Source organism: Salvelinus namaycush, chromosome 8 (genome assembly GCF_016432855.1).
Source record: "Salvelinus namaycush isolate Seneca chromosome 8, SaNama_1.0, whole genome shotgun sequence".
NCBI classification, from domain to species: Eukaryota; Metazoa; Chordata; class Actinopteri; order Salmoniformes; family Salmonidae; genus Salvelinus; species Salvelinus namaycush.
In genome coordinates, this window is record NC_052314.1 from 44,935,231 (window position 1) to 44,953,610 (window position 18,380).

Below are 18,380 nucleotides of genomic sequence, written 5' to 3' on the forward strand. Positions count from 1 at the left end.
GTTGATGTTAATATGTCATTTCATACCATATTGCATTGCTGGACATTGAAAATAAAATGTATTGAAATAAGTGTATAGGTCTGCTGGCTGTTTCCTTCTCATCGTAGCAGATTCAGTACTCACATAAAACGTTTTCTTTTTTACACAATACCATGAAATATAGTAAACAAAACTTTGATCAATGGCTAAACCACCAGAGAGAGAAGAGCAGGTGAAGACACCATAATAGCCACTGTTTATCAACTCTATTCTGTGATACAATCATTATGGTCCTTCTTGGAAAAAGAGGCACATTTCTGGTTATCCCAAAAGTAAAATTGTCACATTTATGGAACATATTATACCTATAAAAAAAACAAATATAGGTCACATTTTCTTACTTTATTCTTAACGGTGTCAAGCTCAGAGAACCAAATATGATTGATTTGTAATATTTAATATTCCTTCGGTCACTGAAGGAAAGTACCAGATGAAAACTATTATTTTATTCTAATGTACAGTACCAGTCAAAATTCTGGACACACCTACTCATTTCAGGGTTTTTCTGTATTTTTACTATTTTCTACATTGTAGAAAAATAGTGAAGACATCAAAACTATGAAATAACACATGGAATCATGTAGTAACAAAAAAAGTGTTAAACAAATATTTGAGATTCTTCAAAGTAGCCACCCTTTCCCTTGATGACAGCTTTGCACACTCTTGGCATTCTCTCAACCAGCTTCATGAGGTTGTCACCTGGAATGCATTTGAATTAACAGGTGTGCCTTGTTAAAAGTTCATTTGTGGAATTTCGTTCCTTCTTAATGCGTTTGAGCCAATCAGTTGTGTTGTGACAAGGTAGGGTTGGTATACAGAAGATATCCTTATTTGGTAAAAGACCAAGTCCATATTATGGCAAGAACAGCTCAAGTAAGCAAAGATAATACATTTTTATTTCACCTTTATTTAACCAAGTAGGCCAGTTGAGAACAAGTTCTCATTTACAACTGTGACCTGGCCAAGATAAAGCTAAGCAGTGCGACAAAAAAACAACAACACAGAGTAGTTACACATGGGATAAACAAAAGTACAGTCAATAACACAACAGAAAAATCTATATACAGTGACAGTCCATCATTACTTCAAGACATGAAGGTCAGTCAATACGGGAACATTTCAAGAACTTTGAAAGTTTCTTTAAGTGTGTGATTTATTTATAATTTAAGGCACACTTAACCAGCATGGTTAACACAACATTCTGCAGCGATACGCCATCCCATCTGGTTTGCGCTTAGTTGGACTAGCATTTGTTTTTCAACAGGCCAATGACCCAACACACCTCCAGGCTGTGTAAGGGCTATTTGACCAAGAAGGAGAGTGATGGAGTGCTGCATCAGATGACCTGGCCTCCACAATCACCTGAACTCAACCCAATTGAGATGGTTTGGGATGAGTTGGACCGCAGAGTGAAGGAAAAACAGCCAAAAAGTGCTCAGCATATGTGGGAAACTGGTGAAGCTGTTTGAGAGAATGCCAAGAGTGTGCAAAGGCAAAGTGTGGCTACTTTGAAGAATCTAAAATCTAAAATATATTTATTTAACACTGTTTTGATTACATGATTACATGATTCCATATGTGTTATTTCATAGTTTTGATGTCTTCACTATTATTCCACAATGTAGAAAATAGTAAAAATAAAGAAAAACCCTGGAATGAGTAGGTGTGTCCAAACTTTTGACTGGAACTATATATATTTTCTAAGGATCTGGTCTGTCGTAGGAGTGAGGGTAAAAGGTAGGAATGTTCTCTGGTATCCAATTTATGTTTTAATTATTATTTGGGGTATAGGGGAGGGTCACTTTTTTAAAAGTGTTTTCGGGTATGGTCAGGTGAAAATATATTTTACTGAAGGGAGGGCCGCCATTTTCATTTAAGAGATCCGATTTTCTCCAGGTATCCCTCATAAAGAACGTACAGTCGTACACAGCTACGCAAAATTCGTGGCAGGAACAGACATACGGAAACTAGACAGCACTTATTAACTGTATTCAAAATACAGATTGTCTCCCTTTAAAATGGTTGGCATTTTAATAACCTACATATTATGATTCGCTCATCCCATGACAATACGGTAGTTTAACTGGGAAGAATAACAGAAAATTCAATGCAGTCGTCGGCATTTAGGAAGGATGTTACGGAATATCCGTGGGCTTAAACCGGGGAAAGTTATTTCCTGAAGTTGACCAGGAGTGAATAAGTCCTGCTTTGAGCTCTCACACCAACCCAACCAGTAGATGATTTTCACGACTAAGACAGTTGGTGCCATTATAGAACAGCTCGGACACAAATGATAATGGAACCGTCGGGGAACTCTCAGAAGGATGACACTGGTAAGAATGTCACCAAGTTAGCCATCAACAAGTGCTTTAGCTACGCTAGCTTGATTGCTAGCTAACTAACCCTTTGTGATAGCCAAATCTCACAAATGCGTGCGAATTTCGGAATGTAGCTACAGACCACTGAACATGTACAAAATGTTGCTATTGCTGGAGCTGTCACTTGCTGAGTGAACTCTTTTGACCTTCCTGTTACTACCACAAAGTCAAAATTGTATCGTAAAAATGTATATACTAAAATGTAGTTTTTGGTCTTAATTTAAGGTTAGTTAGGCACAAGGTTAGCAGTGTGGTTAGGTTTAAAATCAGATTTTAAGAAGAGGAATTGTAGAAATAGGCGGGGATTTAGCCATAATAAGTATGATTTTGTGGAGACGTCAGCCAGGCTAATTAGAAGCTGTGGCAGGTGTGTGCCAAGGATTGCCATGTCTCCACTGAGAGACAGCCAAAACAATAGCTGTCAGTTCGATTGTCAACAGGTGTATTATTACATTCATGAATTGCTTTGCATGGGGTGTTTTGTAATGTTATTGACATAGGAAGGAATAGCCTGTGTAGTAGGCCTAAATGCAATTGCTTGCATGATCATGTTTTATGCAGCTCATAAGATATCTTGAAGTCAGTCTCTCTGGGACTGTTGAACCCCATTCACAACCTTGTATTGTCCTGCGTTCACCATAAACAGATTATGTTATATCTAAATTTTTCTTCTTGTCAGGTGCAATGGAGAGCTTGCAGGCCCAGCTAGCAGATTGCCGAGCGCAGCTGGAGCACTGGCAGGGCGTGGCGACAATCTGCGAACTGAGCAAACAGGAGGAGCTGGGAGAGCTGCAGAGACAGTGTGACCAGGAGATGCAGTCTCTTCAGGAGGCCCTCAGAGGTCAGAGAGAGAGCAACACACACACACACACACACACACACACACACACACACACAGTGTGACCAGGAGATGCAGTCAGAGGTGGAAGACATATTTTCTACATACCAGTGTTTCCCTACCATTGTATAGATGGGGCGGGTCCCCTCTCTTCCGAGGAAAGTTGCTCCATGCCTTCTATTCATCATCCGTTCCCAATGGGGGCTATGGTCAAAATTTTTGCACTAGATAGAGAATAGGGTGCCATTTGGAATGCAGACACTGTGTAGGACCCACCTAGATGGCCTGTTATTGTCTGTCATCTCGTTTCTCTCTTCTATTCTCAGAGACGGCTTCTCAGTATGAGGCTAGAATATCTACTCTGCAATCTGAGCGTGCCCAGTGGAGGAGAGCCAGTGTGCAGTCTCAGGTGTGTGCATGTGTTCACCTCAATGTTACTAAACCCATTTCCTTGTCTCTGACCTCTCGCTCTCACTCAGGGCAGTGTAAAGAAGGACGGGGTGGAGGCAGGAGCTATGCAGTCCGAGGGCCAGTCGACAGACTCTCCCACCAATAGCCTCAGAGAGCCAAGAACGGACGGATGGGGTAGCCAACCAGGGGAGGCTGAGGGGCCGGGGGAGGGACCAGGGGAGGGTGAAGGGGCAGGGCCGGAGGGCTATTTCTCCCAGAACTGTGACTTCGCCTCTTTCTCCTCCTTCTCCTTGGACACGCCCTCACTGCCCCGCCGCCAACCCCCCCAGGAAGACACCGCCTCCCTGGTCTCCACGGGAACCCTGGTGCCTGAGGCCATCTACCTGCCCCCGCCTGGCCACCGTCTGGTCACACACACCGAATGGGACTCGCTTAACACACAGGTGAACACACACACTTTGACATCAATTCACTAAGCAAGGAAGTGAGCACCAGCACCAGCCACACAAACACACTCCAACTAGGACTTATACTGAAAAAAATATATAAATGCAACATGTAAGGTGTTGGTTTCATGAGGTGAAATAAAAGATCTAAGAAATGTTCCATAAACACAAAAAGCTTATTTCTCTCAAATGTGTGCACACATTTGTTTACATCCCTGTTAGTGAGCATTTCTCCTTTGCCAAGAGAATCCATCCACCTGACAGGTGTGGCATATCAAGAAGCTGATTAAACATTATGATCATTACACAAGTGCCGGGGACAATAAAAGGCCACTCTAAAATGTGCAGTTGTCACACAACACAATGCCACAGATGTTTTGAGGGAGCGTGCAAATTGGCATGCTGACTGAATGTCGACCAGAGCTGTTGCCAGAGAATTGAATGTTCATTTCTCTACAATAAGCTGCCTCCAACGTCATTTTAGAGAATTTGGCAGTACGTTCAACCAGCCTCACAGCTGCAGACCACATGTAACCACGCCAGGACCTCCACATCTAACTTCTTCATCTGCGGGATTGTCTGAGAGCAGCCACCCGGAGAGCTGATGAAACCATGGGATTGCACAAACGATGTATTTCTGCACAAACTGTCTGAAACCGTCTTCGGGAAGCTCATCTGCATGCTCGTCGTCCTCACCAAGGTCTTGGCCTGAATGCAGTTCGGCGTCGTAACTTACTTCAGTGGGAAAATGCTCACCTTCAATGGCCGCTGGAGAAGTGTGCTTTTCACGGTAGAATCCCGGTTTCAACTGTACCGTGCAGATGGCAGACAGCGTGTATGGTGTCGTGTGGGCGAGCGGTTTGCTGATGTCAACGTTGTGAACAGTGCCCCATGGTGGGTTTATGGTATGGCCAGGCATAAGCTATGGACAATGAACACAATTGCATTTTATCGATGGCAATTTGAATGCACAGAGATACCGGGATGAGATCCTGAGGCCCATTGTTGTGCCATTCATCCGCCGATATATACGACGGCGTGTTCCAGCTCCCGCCAATATCCAGCAACTTTGCACAGCCATTGAAGAGGAGTGGGACAACATTCCACAGGCCACAATCAACAGCCTGATCAACTCCTTCCCAAGGAGATGTCGTGCTGCATGAGGCAATTGGTGGTCACACCAGATACTGACTTTTTCTGATCCATGCCTCTACCTTTTTTGGGGGGGTATCTCTGACCAACAGATGCATATCTATATTCCCAGTCATGTACAATCCATAGTTCAGGGCCTAATGAATTTATTTCAATTGATTTCGTTATATGAACTATAACTCAGTAAAATGTTTTTGAAATTGCATTTATTTTTAAGTGTACTTAAAGCCTGTTAAAATAGTCTAACACCAATGTTGGCTATCAAACAGGTGAGCAGAACTGTACAGGTCTGGAATGGACTCATGACGTCTTATGTGGTGTGGTGTCTCGTGACGTCTGACGTGGTGTGGTCTGATGTGCAGGTTGTGGAGCTGGAGGGAGAGCTGAGTCGACTGAGGGAAGAGAGGACAGAGCTGGAGAGCGAGCTGGACACACAGACTACTGAGACACACAAACACGTACGCACACCTTTACACACATGGCATATACTGTATATTGAGAAATGTCAGTTATCCACGGAATTGAATGTTGCTGTGTGTGTGTCAGGTCTCAGTTCTCCAGTCTCAGGTTCAGACCTCGGAGGCCCTCCTACAGGAGCTGCAGAAGTCTTTCAACCAATCACAGAATGCCATCCATAGCAGGCTGGTGAGTGACAGGCACTTGGTCCAACCAGGAAGGAGGGGGATGAGGTCCATGTAGTGTGTGTTTGAGGTGTTGGTGTGTGTGCTTGTTCCCAGGCAGAGCTGTCTCTCTCTCAGAGGAGGGTGTGTAACGAGCTGTCCAGGCTAAAAGGAGAGGAGATCGAGGAGACGTTTGGGGCAGGGGACGCCAACACACACCTTGGTCCTACACTACAGGTACAGTATGTGTGTATATGCGTGCACGTTTGTGTGTGTTCATACAGTCAAGAATCATTGAAATACAAAGGAAATATACTATTACTGTATGCACTGCTGTACTCCCATCTGTAGGGGGCACACAGTGAGGAGAGGCTGCGTATTGAGATCGTCAATCTGAAGGAACAACTGGAGACCCGCGTGGAGGAGAGCGGTCTGTTCATCTGCCTTTCCTTTGCTCTTTCTTTGTGTTGATAAGTGTAATAGAACTTGCCAGCTGGTTCAAAACCAACATACATTCTCTCTTTCTCCTATGGTTCTGCCTCAACAGAAGTTTTACAAGGTGAGTGGGCATTATTATTATATGTGTGTGTGAGAGATCATTTCTAAGTGTGTGGTATAGAAGGCCATAGGAATTAATCAGTAATGCAGCACACACAGGCAGTTGATAACAAGCGTTGACCGTAGTAAACTCATCGGTTACGTTAGATTAGTCAGGCTAACGAAGCCGACTGTAGACGAAAGTCAGGGAGGTGCATCTGCCACAGCCAAAAGTCGTACACTAGTGGTTTTCCAACAGCAAGACTCAGATCAACATGGCATAGTCAACATAGCTGCTAAGGTTTTCTTTATAAAGGTATAAATAAACTTTTCTTTAACCCCAGATCACACACAAACTGAAAACAATGTACTTTCTGAAGTACCTTCAGAAAGTATTCACACCCCTTGACTTTTTCCACATATTGTTAGACTAAATAAAATAAAAAATATTAAATTGAGATTTATTGTCACTGGCCTACACACAATACCCCGTAATGTCAAAGTGGAATTGTGTTTTTTGAAATATGTACAAATGAATTAAAAAAATTAAAGCTGAAATGTGACCTACCACCTGGATTTGGTCCTATGGAGCAACATTTGAAACGGTGTTATTCATATTGGATAAAAGTAAAGATTCAGATCTAGAAAATGGTGTATATGTAAGTTCACATGTTCCAGAAGGCATTTGGGCCAAAAACGCTTTTTGATTTAAAAAAAAATGTAATTAAAATGACTGAAGTAGTGACGTGCGACTTATGCCCAGCTTGTTGAAACGGGTCACAAATGTCTTGAGTCAATAAGCATTCAACCCCTTTGTTATAGCAAGCCTAAATAAGTTCAGGAGTTAAAATTAGCTGACCAAAAATAAGTTGCATGGACTCACTGTGTGCAATAATAGTGTTTAATAACCCCCTAAAGTCGATGTCCGTGCCTCTGCGAAAATCTAGTTAGATTTTAATGGGGATTTATTATATATTTTTAATGCTAAGTTAGAGAACTGTTTTTTTTGCATGGGCTGCATCTCAATTCACCGCATTTGCCAATGGCAGCCTTCTGCATCTGAGGTGGAAGGTGGCCGAGCTACAGTGGTGTTTTTCAGACCATGAGACATCCTGAAAACCGGTCTTCTCATGAAAACATCTGTAACGTCCGAATGGTTTGGCCTACATGACTCTTACGAACACGAGGGTGTTCTACGTTTAGCTCTACTACCCCCACAAGTGCCACTTATGAAGTCGGTACCGCCGATCTGCCAACTTCTGTCTGTAGCGTCCAATCAGTTTGGTCTACACTGTAATATGACCCCTCTATGCATATTTTTCTTTTTTTGTATGCAAATGTGAGACTCTTGCGAACACGTACATGTCAGTTGTTTTGATGCTCACAGGACTCGTCTAAAGGTAGCCCATTACCAGTTAAAAATATTAATGGAACTATATATGGAAGTAGTGAGGTGCCTATTTTTTTAATATGGGTCTCGCACTTTTTTTTAAATTTGCTGATCTTTCTTATGTCTCTCTGATATAGGACAGACACTTTGTTTCAAACCTCAATTAGATTGATTTTTTTACTCTTTTTCCATGTATCAATCTGTTATTCAATGCGTTTCTATGGGCTGTTGGCATTAAGTCCAAATTTGATGTTTTATCAAATAATATATTTTTATGTCTAAAGGGGTCCTAAAATTCCAAATCAAATAACTAAATGATCCTTCGTATGACCATCTTAAAACAATTCCATATGTTATCTAATTGACAGAGTGAAAATAAGGAAGTGTACAGAATAAAAAAATATTCCTTAAACATGCATCCTTTTTGCATCAAGGCACTAAAGTAATACTGCAAAAAATGTGGCAAAGCAATTGACTTTTTGGCCTGAATACAAAGTCTTATGTTTAGGGCAAATCCAACACATTACTGAGTACCACTCTCAATATTTTCAAGCACAGTGGTGGCTGCATCATGTTATGGGTTTGCTTGTAATCGTTAAGGACTGGGGGATTTTTCTGGATTAAAAAAAATGGAATGGCGCTGAACACAGGCAAAATCCTAGAGGAAAACCTGTTTGTCTGCTATCCATCAGACACTGGGTGTAAATTCACCTTTCAGCGGGACAATAACCTAAAACACAAGGCCAAATCTACACTGGAGTTGCTTACCAAGAAGACGGTGAATGTTCCTGAGTGGCCGAGTTACAGTTTTGACTTAAATCAGGGTGAATATCTATGGCAAGACTTAAATGGATTTCTAACCATGAACAACAACCAATTTGATAGAGCTTAAGGAATAATGGGCACATATTGTACAATCCAGGTGTGCAAAGTGCTTAGAGCAGGGGTGTCAAACTCATTCCATGGAGGGCCTAGTGTATGCTGGTTTTTGTTTTATCCTTTCAATTAAGACCTAGACAACCAGGTGAGTGGAGTTCCTTACTAATTAGTGACCTTAATTCATCAATCAAGTACAAGGGAGGAGTGAAAACACTGCCCCCCCCCCCATGGCTTGAGTTTGACACGTTTCTTAAAGACTTACTCACAGCTGTTATCGCTGCCAACGGAGATTCTAACATGTGTGAATACTTATGTAAATGAGATATTTCTGTATTTAATCTATTTGTTAACATATTTAAAAAAAACAAACATGTTTTCACTTTGTCATTATGGGGTATTGTGTAAATGGGTGAGCAGGGAAAAAAATATTTCATCCATTTTGAATTGAGGCTGTAACACAACAATGTGGAATAAGTGAAGGGGTATGAATACTTCCTGAAGGCAGTGCGTAAAGCATTTGTTAGAGAGAGGTCTCAAATACCAGAAACATTGATTGGTTGACAAGTAGTGCCTCCCAGTAGCCAGGTGATGGCTGCATGGTGCCGTCGGTGAAAAGCAACTGCAGCAATTGAAGGAGACTTCATCACAAACCGCATGACCTTTGATCACATGGTTGTTTTTGTGACGTTCATGCAGTTATCCACATAATGCAATACACTTTGAAAGGCGGTGACTTGACAAAACGTATCTGCTCGAACACGCCCGTTGTCTTTCCCTTGTGAAACCGGTCTTCTAACCTCGATGGGACTTCCTTGTTCAATAAAACCTTTGCCCTCTGCAGTGCAGCTGTCCAGTCTGAAGACAGAGATGGAGCGGGTCCAGTGTCAAAAGGAGACACTGCAGTTGGAGCTACAGAACGGTCGCACCGAGCTACAAGGTCTCAGCGTGGCGCTCTCACACCTACAAGGAGACAGCAAGACTCTCAGCCATGACAAGGTACTGTACAGGGGGACCAGGGATAGATTTGTGTCCGTCCGTGTTGTACCTTTTGTGTACTTAGTGTTCCCAAAGTAGGAAAGATAACATGTTACTGTAGTTCTTTCCCTCTCTCACCATTCTCACTCCCTTTCTATCTCCCTCCTAGGCGTCCCTCCAGCAACGGTGTTTGGAGCTGCGTAGCCAGATTATCAGTATGCGTTCTCAGGTGGACACCAGCCAGATGGTGCAGAGGGACTTTGTCCAGCTTTCACAGTCACTGCAGGTACATTACACTGTTTCAGGACCAGCCCACTCGGGGTGTATCCACATTGGGTTGGTTTATGTTATTTTACAGCACTGATGTAGGTCAAATCCAGCTGGATTACATATATTTTTTGTTCCATAGTCAAATGACCATGAGGCTTCTTACTCCACCCTCTCGCTTTCCCTTTCTGTCTGTCTCTCCGTCCTTCATCGCTTTCTTCTAGGTGAAGCTGGAGTTGATCCGTCAGGCTGAAACTCTGGACCAGGTCAGGGACATCTTGGAGGAGGGGCTTCCTGAAGAGGGTGCCCCGCCCACTGATGCCACGTGAGTCTATCAGAGCAGCACAACAGAGCCAAAGCGACGGGAGAAACAGGAAGTATTCCAAGGGTGACCAATAAGAACAAGGCTGGACATGAAGTGCAACCATGGAGAAAGACTTGACCACTATCCCCGCTTTGAAGAGGAGTGGGCTTAGCAAGGCACTGTGAATAATCACTGATAGACAAGTCACCTTTCATTCCAGACAACTCATAATGAGTCAGATCTGTGCTGGCCTTGTTCAGGCCAATCCTCTCCAACATTGGGAATCACCACCTCAGCTTGTAATGTGACTTGGAATATTTGTACTTTAGAGCTGTTCAATGATATGATATTTTTGGTTGCACCTCGACTTGTTGCTTGAACGCCCTCCACATCTTTCCATATTTGGGAGTAATTTTTATTTTATTTTCTCATGTTCAATGACCAAACACTCATTCTAAGACTGAACTTAACTTCCTTTTTTAACTGGACTCATTAAGAACTTGAATATTTGTATTGAAGTTCCTGACTCGACATTCCCGCCAGTCGGATGTGATGAGAAACACTCCATTACTGCTTTAGTGGAAGTCACTAAAATGCAATATGTTGAAAATAGGCCAGTATCTACTGTAAGTAATACCGTATTATGATACTTCTGACACATGGAAATTACACACGCACACACTCACCCACCTCTCAGGACCAGTGGGCACTTTGCTTGACTTCCAATCATTGATCTTAAAGCACTGCCCTTGTTGATACCAGTGAGTAACACTAAAAACTCTATAACCAACCACTCCAGTGACACAATTACCTTTATACCTTTTTAGACTTTACCACTTTTTTAAAATGAAGAATAAGAGATAAGAAACCTGTGAATGAATTTTGCATTCTCTCTTGTTGATACTAATTGCCTTAATATATAAATATACATTGAAAGACTACTCATTGCAGGATCGTGTTTTTCTTGTGTAATTGTTTGCGGAGAGAGGTGTGTCCACCCTGTTATACAGCTGTGAAGCATGGATCCCTTAGTCGGCACATGAAAACCCTGGAGGCCTTCCAAATAAAGTGCCTTCAAGAAGATCCTCTGTGTTACCTGGCTGGATGCAGTACACCACACGGAGGTACTGAAATGGGCTGGCAGTGGTAGCATGCAGTCCACCTTAAACAATCACCAACTAAGATGGCTTGGTCATGTCATCTGCGTGCTAGAGGGCCGACATCCGCCGAAAGTGCTCAACGGCCACATGAAGGCAAACGCTCTGCTGGTGGCCAGAAGAAGCGGATGCAGGACCGAATTAAAACCACTCTGAAGAGGTACAAGATCAATCCATCCAGTATAGAGGACCTAGCCACCTGAGGCATGCTCACAGGGCTATTCCAACCCTCCAACCAAGCCTTCACATGCACTGTCTGCAGCTGTATATCCATGATTGATCTCCACAGACACCAAAGGACTCATAAGTGAAGGAGAAGATGCTTCTCATCAACCATAAGTAAGTATGTGAGATACTGGGAATCAAACCAAAACCAATAACAATTAACCAGACACTTGTATTCTCTTTTAATACAGTTTTATTTTTTAAGAATAGTCAGAATAATTTGAATATATTGTTCATGTCATAACACTTTCTTATATATTAACTTCATTTCAATACATACACAAATATTTTAATATTTTTTTGTAATTTTCTGGTGGCTTTGTTTCATTCTTTGATCTTGTTAGATTTTTTTTCTCTCGCTTCTAGTGACGGTCTGCGCTCTCATTTCTGGGAAGTGCTTCCACCGTTCCTCTTCTCATTCTTTTCTCTCCTTTATACTCCTGGTGTTCTTTTAGTCCCACTTCTTGCTTACTAGATTGTCATCAGCAACTGCATGGGAAAGAGAAGGGTATTGGCAACCGGATAAGGTAGGGCTAGACTTAAGTCCCAAATTGAGCACTAGCCCCTAGGGATCAATTTGGAGGATAGGTATAAGCAATATGGGGAACATTCCAATCCAGCCTAAAATTACCATATTAGAAATACAGTCCTTTTAGATCTACATGAAGTACTATTGATTGATGTGGAGTTGGGCATGCATCTATTCTGGCCATTTAGTTACATTTTAGTTCTGCTCAATTGACGTTATCCAACACTTATATACTCAACAGCAAATATTGGTGGTTCTGTGTAGCTCAGTTGGTACAGCATGGTGCTTCAAATGCCAGGATTGTGGGTTCAATTCCCAGAGGCCACCCACTTATAAAATGTATGCACGCATGACCAAGTTTTGTATAAAAGCGTCTGCTAAATGATACCAACATTTTTACTATGTTCATAAAAAACCCTGACTTTTCCATACAATAATAGGCTACTACTGTATGTTGACTGCAGTTAAATGTTAATGTTGGAAAATTGTAATATTAACAAGTTAAAACTGCAAAGGCTAACCTTGTCCTACCACTACCTACATGCACGAATTACCTCAAGTAACCTGTACTCCCGCACACTGACTCGGTACCGGTACCCCCATATATAGCCTTGTTATGTTATTGTGTTACTTTTTATTATTTTTGACTTTAGTTGGTAAATATTTTCTTAACCAACAGTGCAGTTCAAGAAGAGTTAAGGGATTTGTAAGTAAGCATTTCACGGTAAGGTCTAAACTTGTATTCGGCGCATGTGACAGTTTGATTTGATTTGTCCCCAAGCTAGATCTTGCTGGTGGAAGAGTACAAAGGCAATTACTACCTAAATGAGACATTTATAGCCATAAAATTAGACACAATTTTATTAAGCAATATGGGGATACATAGAAACCTGTAGGAAGACGCTCACACAGACTTTAGTGAATACATATAAGGGTGGATATTATATGTATTATATATTATCAGTGTAAATTTAGTGTTGACACCATCTGGACACAAAATACAAAACCATTGAATCATAAACAAAGTGAAAACAGGATGGATGGGGGGAGTAGCAGGGGCAGGTATAGGAAAAGTGGGGGAGAGGGCAATGAAGGCACCTGATAGGAAGATATATCATATTAATCTATTAAAGGTTTTGCAATTAAATAGGTCATATTTAGAATGGATGATAGTCTTAGTAAGCCATTGAAGCAGGTATGAAAGTCTGTGGATCAATGTTCACTCTAAGCTGTTTGCGTGCACAGACACGCACCACGTCCAGGACTCCCATGCAGATATCAGCCCGCGCAGAGATGCAAGAGATTGAACTTAACTGAGTTTGCTCTATGTAGATCAATGTTTCTCTGATTTAATCAACACTATATCAGCCTCTTTTCAGTGCAACAAAACAAATCTAAGATTGAGTCTGTGATTTTGTTGTAGTTAGAGCCACAGCTAGCCTAGGCAGCCGATAGTGGGCTCAAGATATTTTCCTCAACTACAGTACAGTGGTGGGAAAAGTACCCAATTTTGTCATACTTGAGTAAAAGTAAAGATACCTTCATAGAAAATGACTCAAGTAAAAGGGAAAGTCATCCAGTAAAATCCTACTTAAGTAAAAAAATATTTGGTTTTAAATATACTTATGAATTAAAAAGTATAAATAATGTAAAATTCCTTAAGCAAACCAGACAGCACCATTTTCTTGTTTTTTTCTTCTTGAAATTACCCATAGCCAGGGGCACGCTCCAACCCTCAGACATAATTTACAAACGAAGCATGTGTTTAGTGAGTGCCAGATCAGAGGCAGTAGGGATGACAATGCGTTATATTAATAGGTGTGTGAATTAGACCATTTTCCTGTCCAGCTAAGCATTCAAAATGTAAAGAGTATATTTGGGTGTCCGGGAAAATGTATGGAGTAAAAAGTACATTTTCTTTAGAAATGTATTGAAGTAAAAGCATAAAGTTGTCAAAAATATGAAGTGAAGTACAGATACCAAAAAAACCTACTTAAGTAGTACTTTCACGTATTTTTTTACTTAAGTTCTTTACATCACTGCTACAGTACACACTTTCATATTTTTTTCTTCTTTTTTCGGACAGCCTGCCATTTTAAAGCTGGTTAAGAAGGAAAATTATGCTTTTGCAGCATGAATGGAGGATGCTTTATGTACGAGCCGGCCCACTGGTGACACGAATGTTTTACCTGCAGGGCACATCAATCCTAAAAAATAGTACTGATCAAACGCCCACTATCGGCTGTCTAGGCTAAGCCAAAGCGCATCGGAGTATAATTCTATTGACTGGTAGTACACGAGTGGTCTTTCAATCACCAGCCAGTGGATCTGCTTTTCAGACCAGAGCTGTGCGTGTGCACATTTGTTGATATTCTTTGCTAGCTAGCAAGTTATTAGCCCAGTTATATGTAAGTATTGGTGTTACAAAGGCTCATGGCAGCAACCAGGTTTTCCTTCTCTGGCCCCTCCCTGGCTAATTACCACACCTGTTCCCAGTGAACTAATTGACATTCCTGCACTATTTAAGCTGCAGTTTTCCCCCTAGTTGTGCTGGTGATTCAATCCGGTGGCCATCTTGCCTTTTGTTCTTTCTTTGTTGTGTGTGACTGACTAAAAACCACAATTCCATAACCTCCAAACAACCCAGTGTGCTCTGTGTATGCAATAAAATCAAGTATTAGATTCCTGGCCATCTCCTCATTCCTCTGACATACTACCGCTATTGTACATCGGTCAGGAACAGTCCTAAACCTAATTTACAGTCCACCCTAGCCCTAATGCCTTTTCTTCAATTGGTCAGCGATGGGGCGTTACTGCTTCCTACAAGAGCATAATGTAATTTTTTTTTTAAAAGACTGCATTTAACACCCCATATAGGCTACTGTAGGCTATATCATAGAAATCAAAATTGTGAATGTTATGGGACTTGCATTACTGGTTTTGTTGGTAGGCCACTCTGATAGGTCTACATTATGCTCAAATAGCCACAATATCCTATTGGCTACTGTCTAAAACTGTGAAGTTACACAGAATTCTCCCAACATTCCAGTTGCATGACCTGAAATTTGCTCAGTGCCCAAAATAATTAGAGGGAACATTTTCTGTGGATATTACAGGATATTATTACAAGGAATGTTAGATTTACTCGATAATAGATTGTGTGTGTATCCTTACCCTCCAGGTAATTACGGGCCACAAACTTGAGGACCTCGTCAATGAGGATGACAGGGAAGGAAAGCTTGAGCACCACCATCCATTTTTCCACGTTCAAGTGGGTCAATTTAAAGATCATCTGCAGAAGAGAGGACAGGCACATTTCAGACATATCACATACTACTACTTAGTTATCACATACTCTTAAGGCTAGTTTCAATCCGATCGGGCTATGCACCTTTTTAAAAGCAATGTTTCCGCGTTTGCGTAGACCACTCACTGTAAACGGTGCATATGTCGTCTCAATCGGAAATTACCTTTAAATGTAAATCTCACTATAACGGTCCAGATTGAATATAGGCCTTACTCAATTGTCAAATACTCTTACTCAAGTATCACTCTTACTTAGGGCTCTATTCAATCTGTATCGCTGAAGCGTTACAGATTATGCGATAGAAATGTTCAGGTCATTTCCGATTGAGCCAATATATGTAGCGTTTACCGCGAATGCAGTCTCCGCTAACGCGGGAACATTGCTTTTAAAATTTCAATCGCGCTCTAACGCTATTTTTCCGCAATACGAATTGAATAGCCCTTCGTGTCAGGGAACACAGTAAAGGGGACTGTATTATAACAATGTTTGGCTGAGAGAGAGAGAGAATCAGACAGGAGATTGAGAGAGTAAGACAAAAAGGAGGCAGAGAGAGATGGATGTAGGATCAAAACTAGTGGTCCTTGGAGCCGGACAGGACAAGTATGGGAGGGTTGTGGTGTGAGGTAAGGCAGACTCACAGGCATGGGGTCCACGTAAATGATCACGAAGTGGAGTGACATGGAGAGGGACATGGCTCCAACCAGCCATAGGTTGCTCCAGGGGGGCATGCGCAACAGGGACTGGTTCTCAGACAAACTGGGGGGACAGAGGGGTTACGTAAGGCACGCTGGCTAAGCACTGTGTGCGCTGAGATGTTTGGATCCTTTTTTAAATGTACATTTGATTTGTGAATCCAAATAAAGTATTTAAAATGTGTGTTGATGCAGGTGTGTGCCAAGAGGTGTGCAGAAGCGTGTGATCTGAGATTACATGGTGAGGGATGGAGGATAATGTTTGTTCTGCAGGTTTAATCTAAAATTACTCTTCCAATTTCTTTGGGGTTATACTACACTTTCAATGTCATAGCTACTTCTGGGATTAGGTTTTCATATCATACTCTTGATACTCTGTGTTTTAGAAACACACTGTTATAGAAGTGCTATAATTTATTAACATAAGTGTTTTATATAACTTTACTGTTCTACCTCTAAATTGATATACTGTGTATCAAGAATTACAGTGCTAACAAACTACCAATGTTGCAAATTTTGAGGACCCAGATTAAGCCTACTCCTGTCCTGCATGTCAAATGGATAATCTCCATTGAAAGTGCTTTTCTTTTTGTCAAGGATTAGGCTTAATCTGGGATTCGGGCCCTTAATGTTATGCATAATTGAATCTTGCATTTCTAACATGAATCTTCAATCATTCCTTTATATTGAACCAGGCAGGAACCAATGTTTCTTCTAGTTGCAGTCTGACCTGTTGAGGGCATTGCACATCTCGATGGTGACCAACACAGACAGGGCCATGGTCATGGGCGGAGCGGCCTCAAACACCTCACAGTGGACGCCGACAAAGTCCTCGTTTTCCTCGTGGCACTGCATGAAGTGGGACTGAAGAGAGAAATCAAGAGAATTAGGATGGAACCATTTACTGGATTGTCACAGAATCATTCACTACATTTTTGCTCAGTAAGAAGTTTAAATTTAGATCCTAGGTAGCCCCTACCAATAACATTAAATATCCCCAAAATTGATGATCATGATGAAGGTCTTTGACTATAGGTGTATTTTAAATGAGGATCTCTTGATGATGATTATGGTTTTAGACCAACGACGCAACATATATGAATTTGGCACTGCAGTGGCACTTTTGTACGGTTTATTTCATTATCTGGGATGGCGTTTCATGTCTGTTTTTATCTGGTGAAGCCAAAGACAAATTTCTACATTTGTGTTGATAAAGTTTATCTAATTCTAAAAAGCAGTACTTTTAACCAGGGCCCTATATAGGGGATAGGGTGGGACGCAACCTCTGTTCTACACACCAGACTGCACATTTTTGCTCAATAAAGAATTTAAATGTAAGTCCTAGGTAGCCCCTGCCCCCAGGATTGTATAGGGGAAAAATGTATTAATTCAGAGCTACATTGAGAGCCAGACTAGGGTTCGATTTGGGATTGGGATTGTCTGCTTCATTTTTATTTTATTTTATTTAACCTTTATTTAACTAGGCAAGTCAGTTAATAACAAATTCTTAATTACAATGACAGCCTGGCAAATGGTGGCAAATTGGTGGCAAATCTGATGGCCGAATGGTAAAGAACATCTAGCCGCTCGAGAGCAACATTACCTGCCGATCTATAAATGATGTCTCCGTAATCTAGCATGGGTAGGATGGTCATCTGATTCAGGGTTAGTTTGGCAGCTGGGGTGAAAGAGGAGCAATTACGATAGAGGAAACCAAGTCTAGATTTAACTTCAGCCTGCAGCTTTGATATGTGCTGAGAGAAGGACAGTACACTGTCTAGCCATACTCCCAAGTACTTGTATGAGGTGACTACCTCAAGCTCTAAATCCTCAGAGGTAGTAATAACACCTGTGGGAGGAGGGGCATTCTTCTTATCAAACCACATAACCTTGTTCTGAACACCTCCAAAACAAAGGTCAAGGGTAGAGAAAGCTTGTTGGACACTAAGGAAGCTTTGATGTAGAGCATTTAACACAAAATCTGGGGAGGGGCCAGCTGAGTATAAGAATGTATCATCTGCATATAAATGGATGAGAGAGCTTCCTACTGCCTGAGCTATGTTGTTGATGTAAATTGAGAAGAGTGTGAGGCCTAGGATTGAGCCTTGGGGTACTCCCTTGGTGACAGGCAGTGGCTGAGACTGCAGATTTTCTGACTTTATACACTGGGCTCTTTGAGAGAGGTAGTTAGCAAATCAGCCCAAAGACCCTTTAGAGACACCAATACTCCTTAG

General features: G+C 41.6%; 2 protein-coding genes across 4 annotated transcripts in view; one reads left to right on the forward strand and one right to left on the reverse strand.

Annotated features, from left to right (window-relative positions):
- The first annotated feature begins 1,962 nt into the window (after positions 1-1,962).
- On the forward strand, positions 1,963-11,177 carry LOC120052718 (rab GTPase-binding effector protein 2-like). 3 transcript variants are annotated; one of them, XM_038999796.1, is made up of 12 exons: positions 1,964-2,372; positions 3,097-3,258; positions 3,582-3,664; positions 3,735-4,109; positions 5,627-5,722; positions 5,811-5,909; positions 6,002-6,121; positions 6,236-6,314; positions 6,432-6,443; positions 9,532-9,686; positions 9,835-9,951; positions 10,157-11,177. In XM_038999796.1, exons 1-12 carry the CDS (start codon positions 2,330-2,332, stop codon positions 10,259-10,261), a joined length of 1,446 nt encoding a protein of 481 aa, XP_038855724.1. In that variant the 5' UTR covers positions 1,964-2,329; the 3' UTR covers positions 10,262-11,177. The 3 variants fall into 3 exon arrangements, with proteins under 3 accessions (XP_038855725.1, XP_038855724.1, XP_038855726.1); XM_038999798.1 differs by having other exon boundaries at positions 1,966-2,372; positions 3,740-4,109; XM_038999797.1 differs by lacking the exon at positions 6,432-6,443 and having other exon boundaries at positions 1,963-2,372.
- Positions 11,178-11,823: 646 nt separating this feature from the next.
- The window catches only part of LOC120052719 (sarcoplasmic/endoplasmic reticulum calcium ATPase 1-like), a 33,411-nt gene continuing 26,854 nt past the window's right edge, over positions 11,824-18,380 (reverse strand). The window contains exons 21-24 of the mRNA XM_038999799.1: positions 16,877-17,010; positions 16,093-16,210; positions 15,322-15,439; positions 11,824-12,107 (exon numbers count right to left, since the gene is read on the reverse strand). Coding sequence (XP_038855727.1) covers positions 12,070-12,107; positions 15,322-15,439; positions 16,093-16,210; positions 16,877-17,010 — 408 coding nt within the window. The 3' untranslated portion in view covers positions 11,824-12,069. The remainder of the gene's footprint in view (positions 12,108-15,321; positions 15,440-16,092; positions 16,211-16,876; positions 17,011-18,380) is intronic.

What these genes read in the sequence shown, in the direction of transcription:
- LOC120052718 (XM_038999796.1), top strand. Translation starts at nt 2,330, where the DNA reads ATGATAATGGAACCGTCGGGGAACTCTCAGAAGGATGACACTG. An exon ending in TCTTCAGGAGGCCCTCAGAG is followed by an intron (nt 3,259 to 3,581) that starts GTCAGAGAGAGA and finishes TTCTATTCTCAG; the next exon opens with AGACGGCTTCTCAGTATGAG. An exon ending in GGGACTCGCTTAACACACAG is followed by an intron (nt 4,110 to 5,626) that starts GTGAACACACAC and finishes TCTGATGTGCAG; the next exon opens with GTTGTGGAGCTGGAGGGAGA.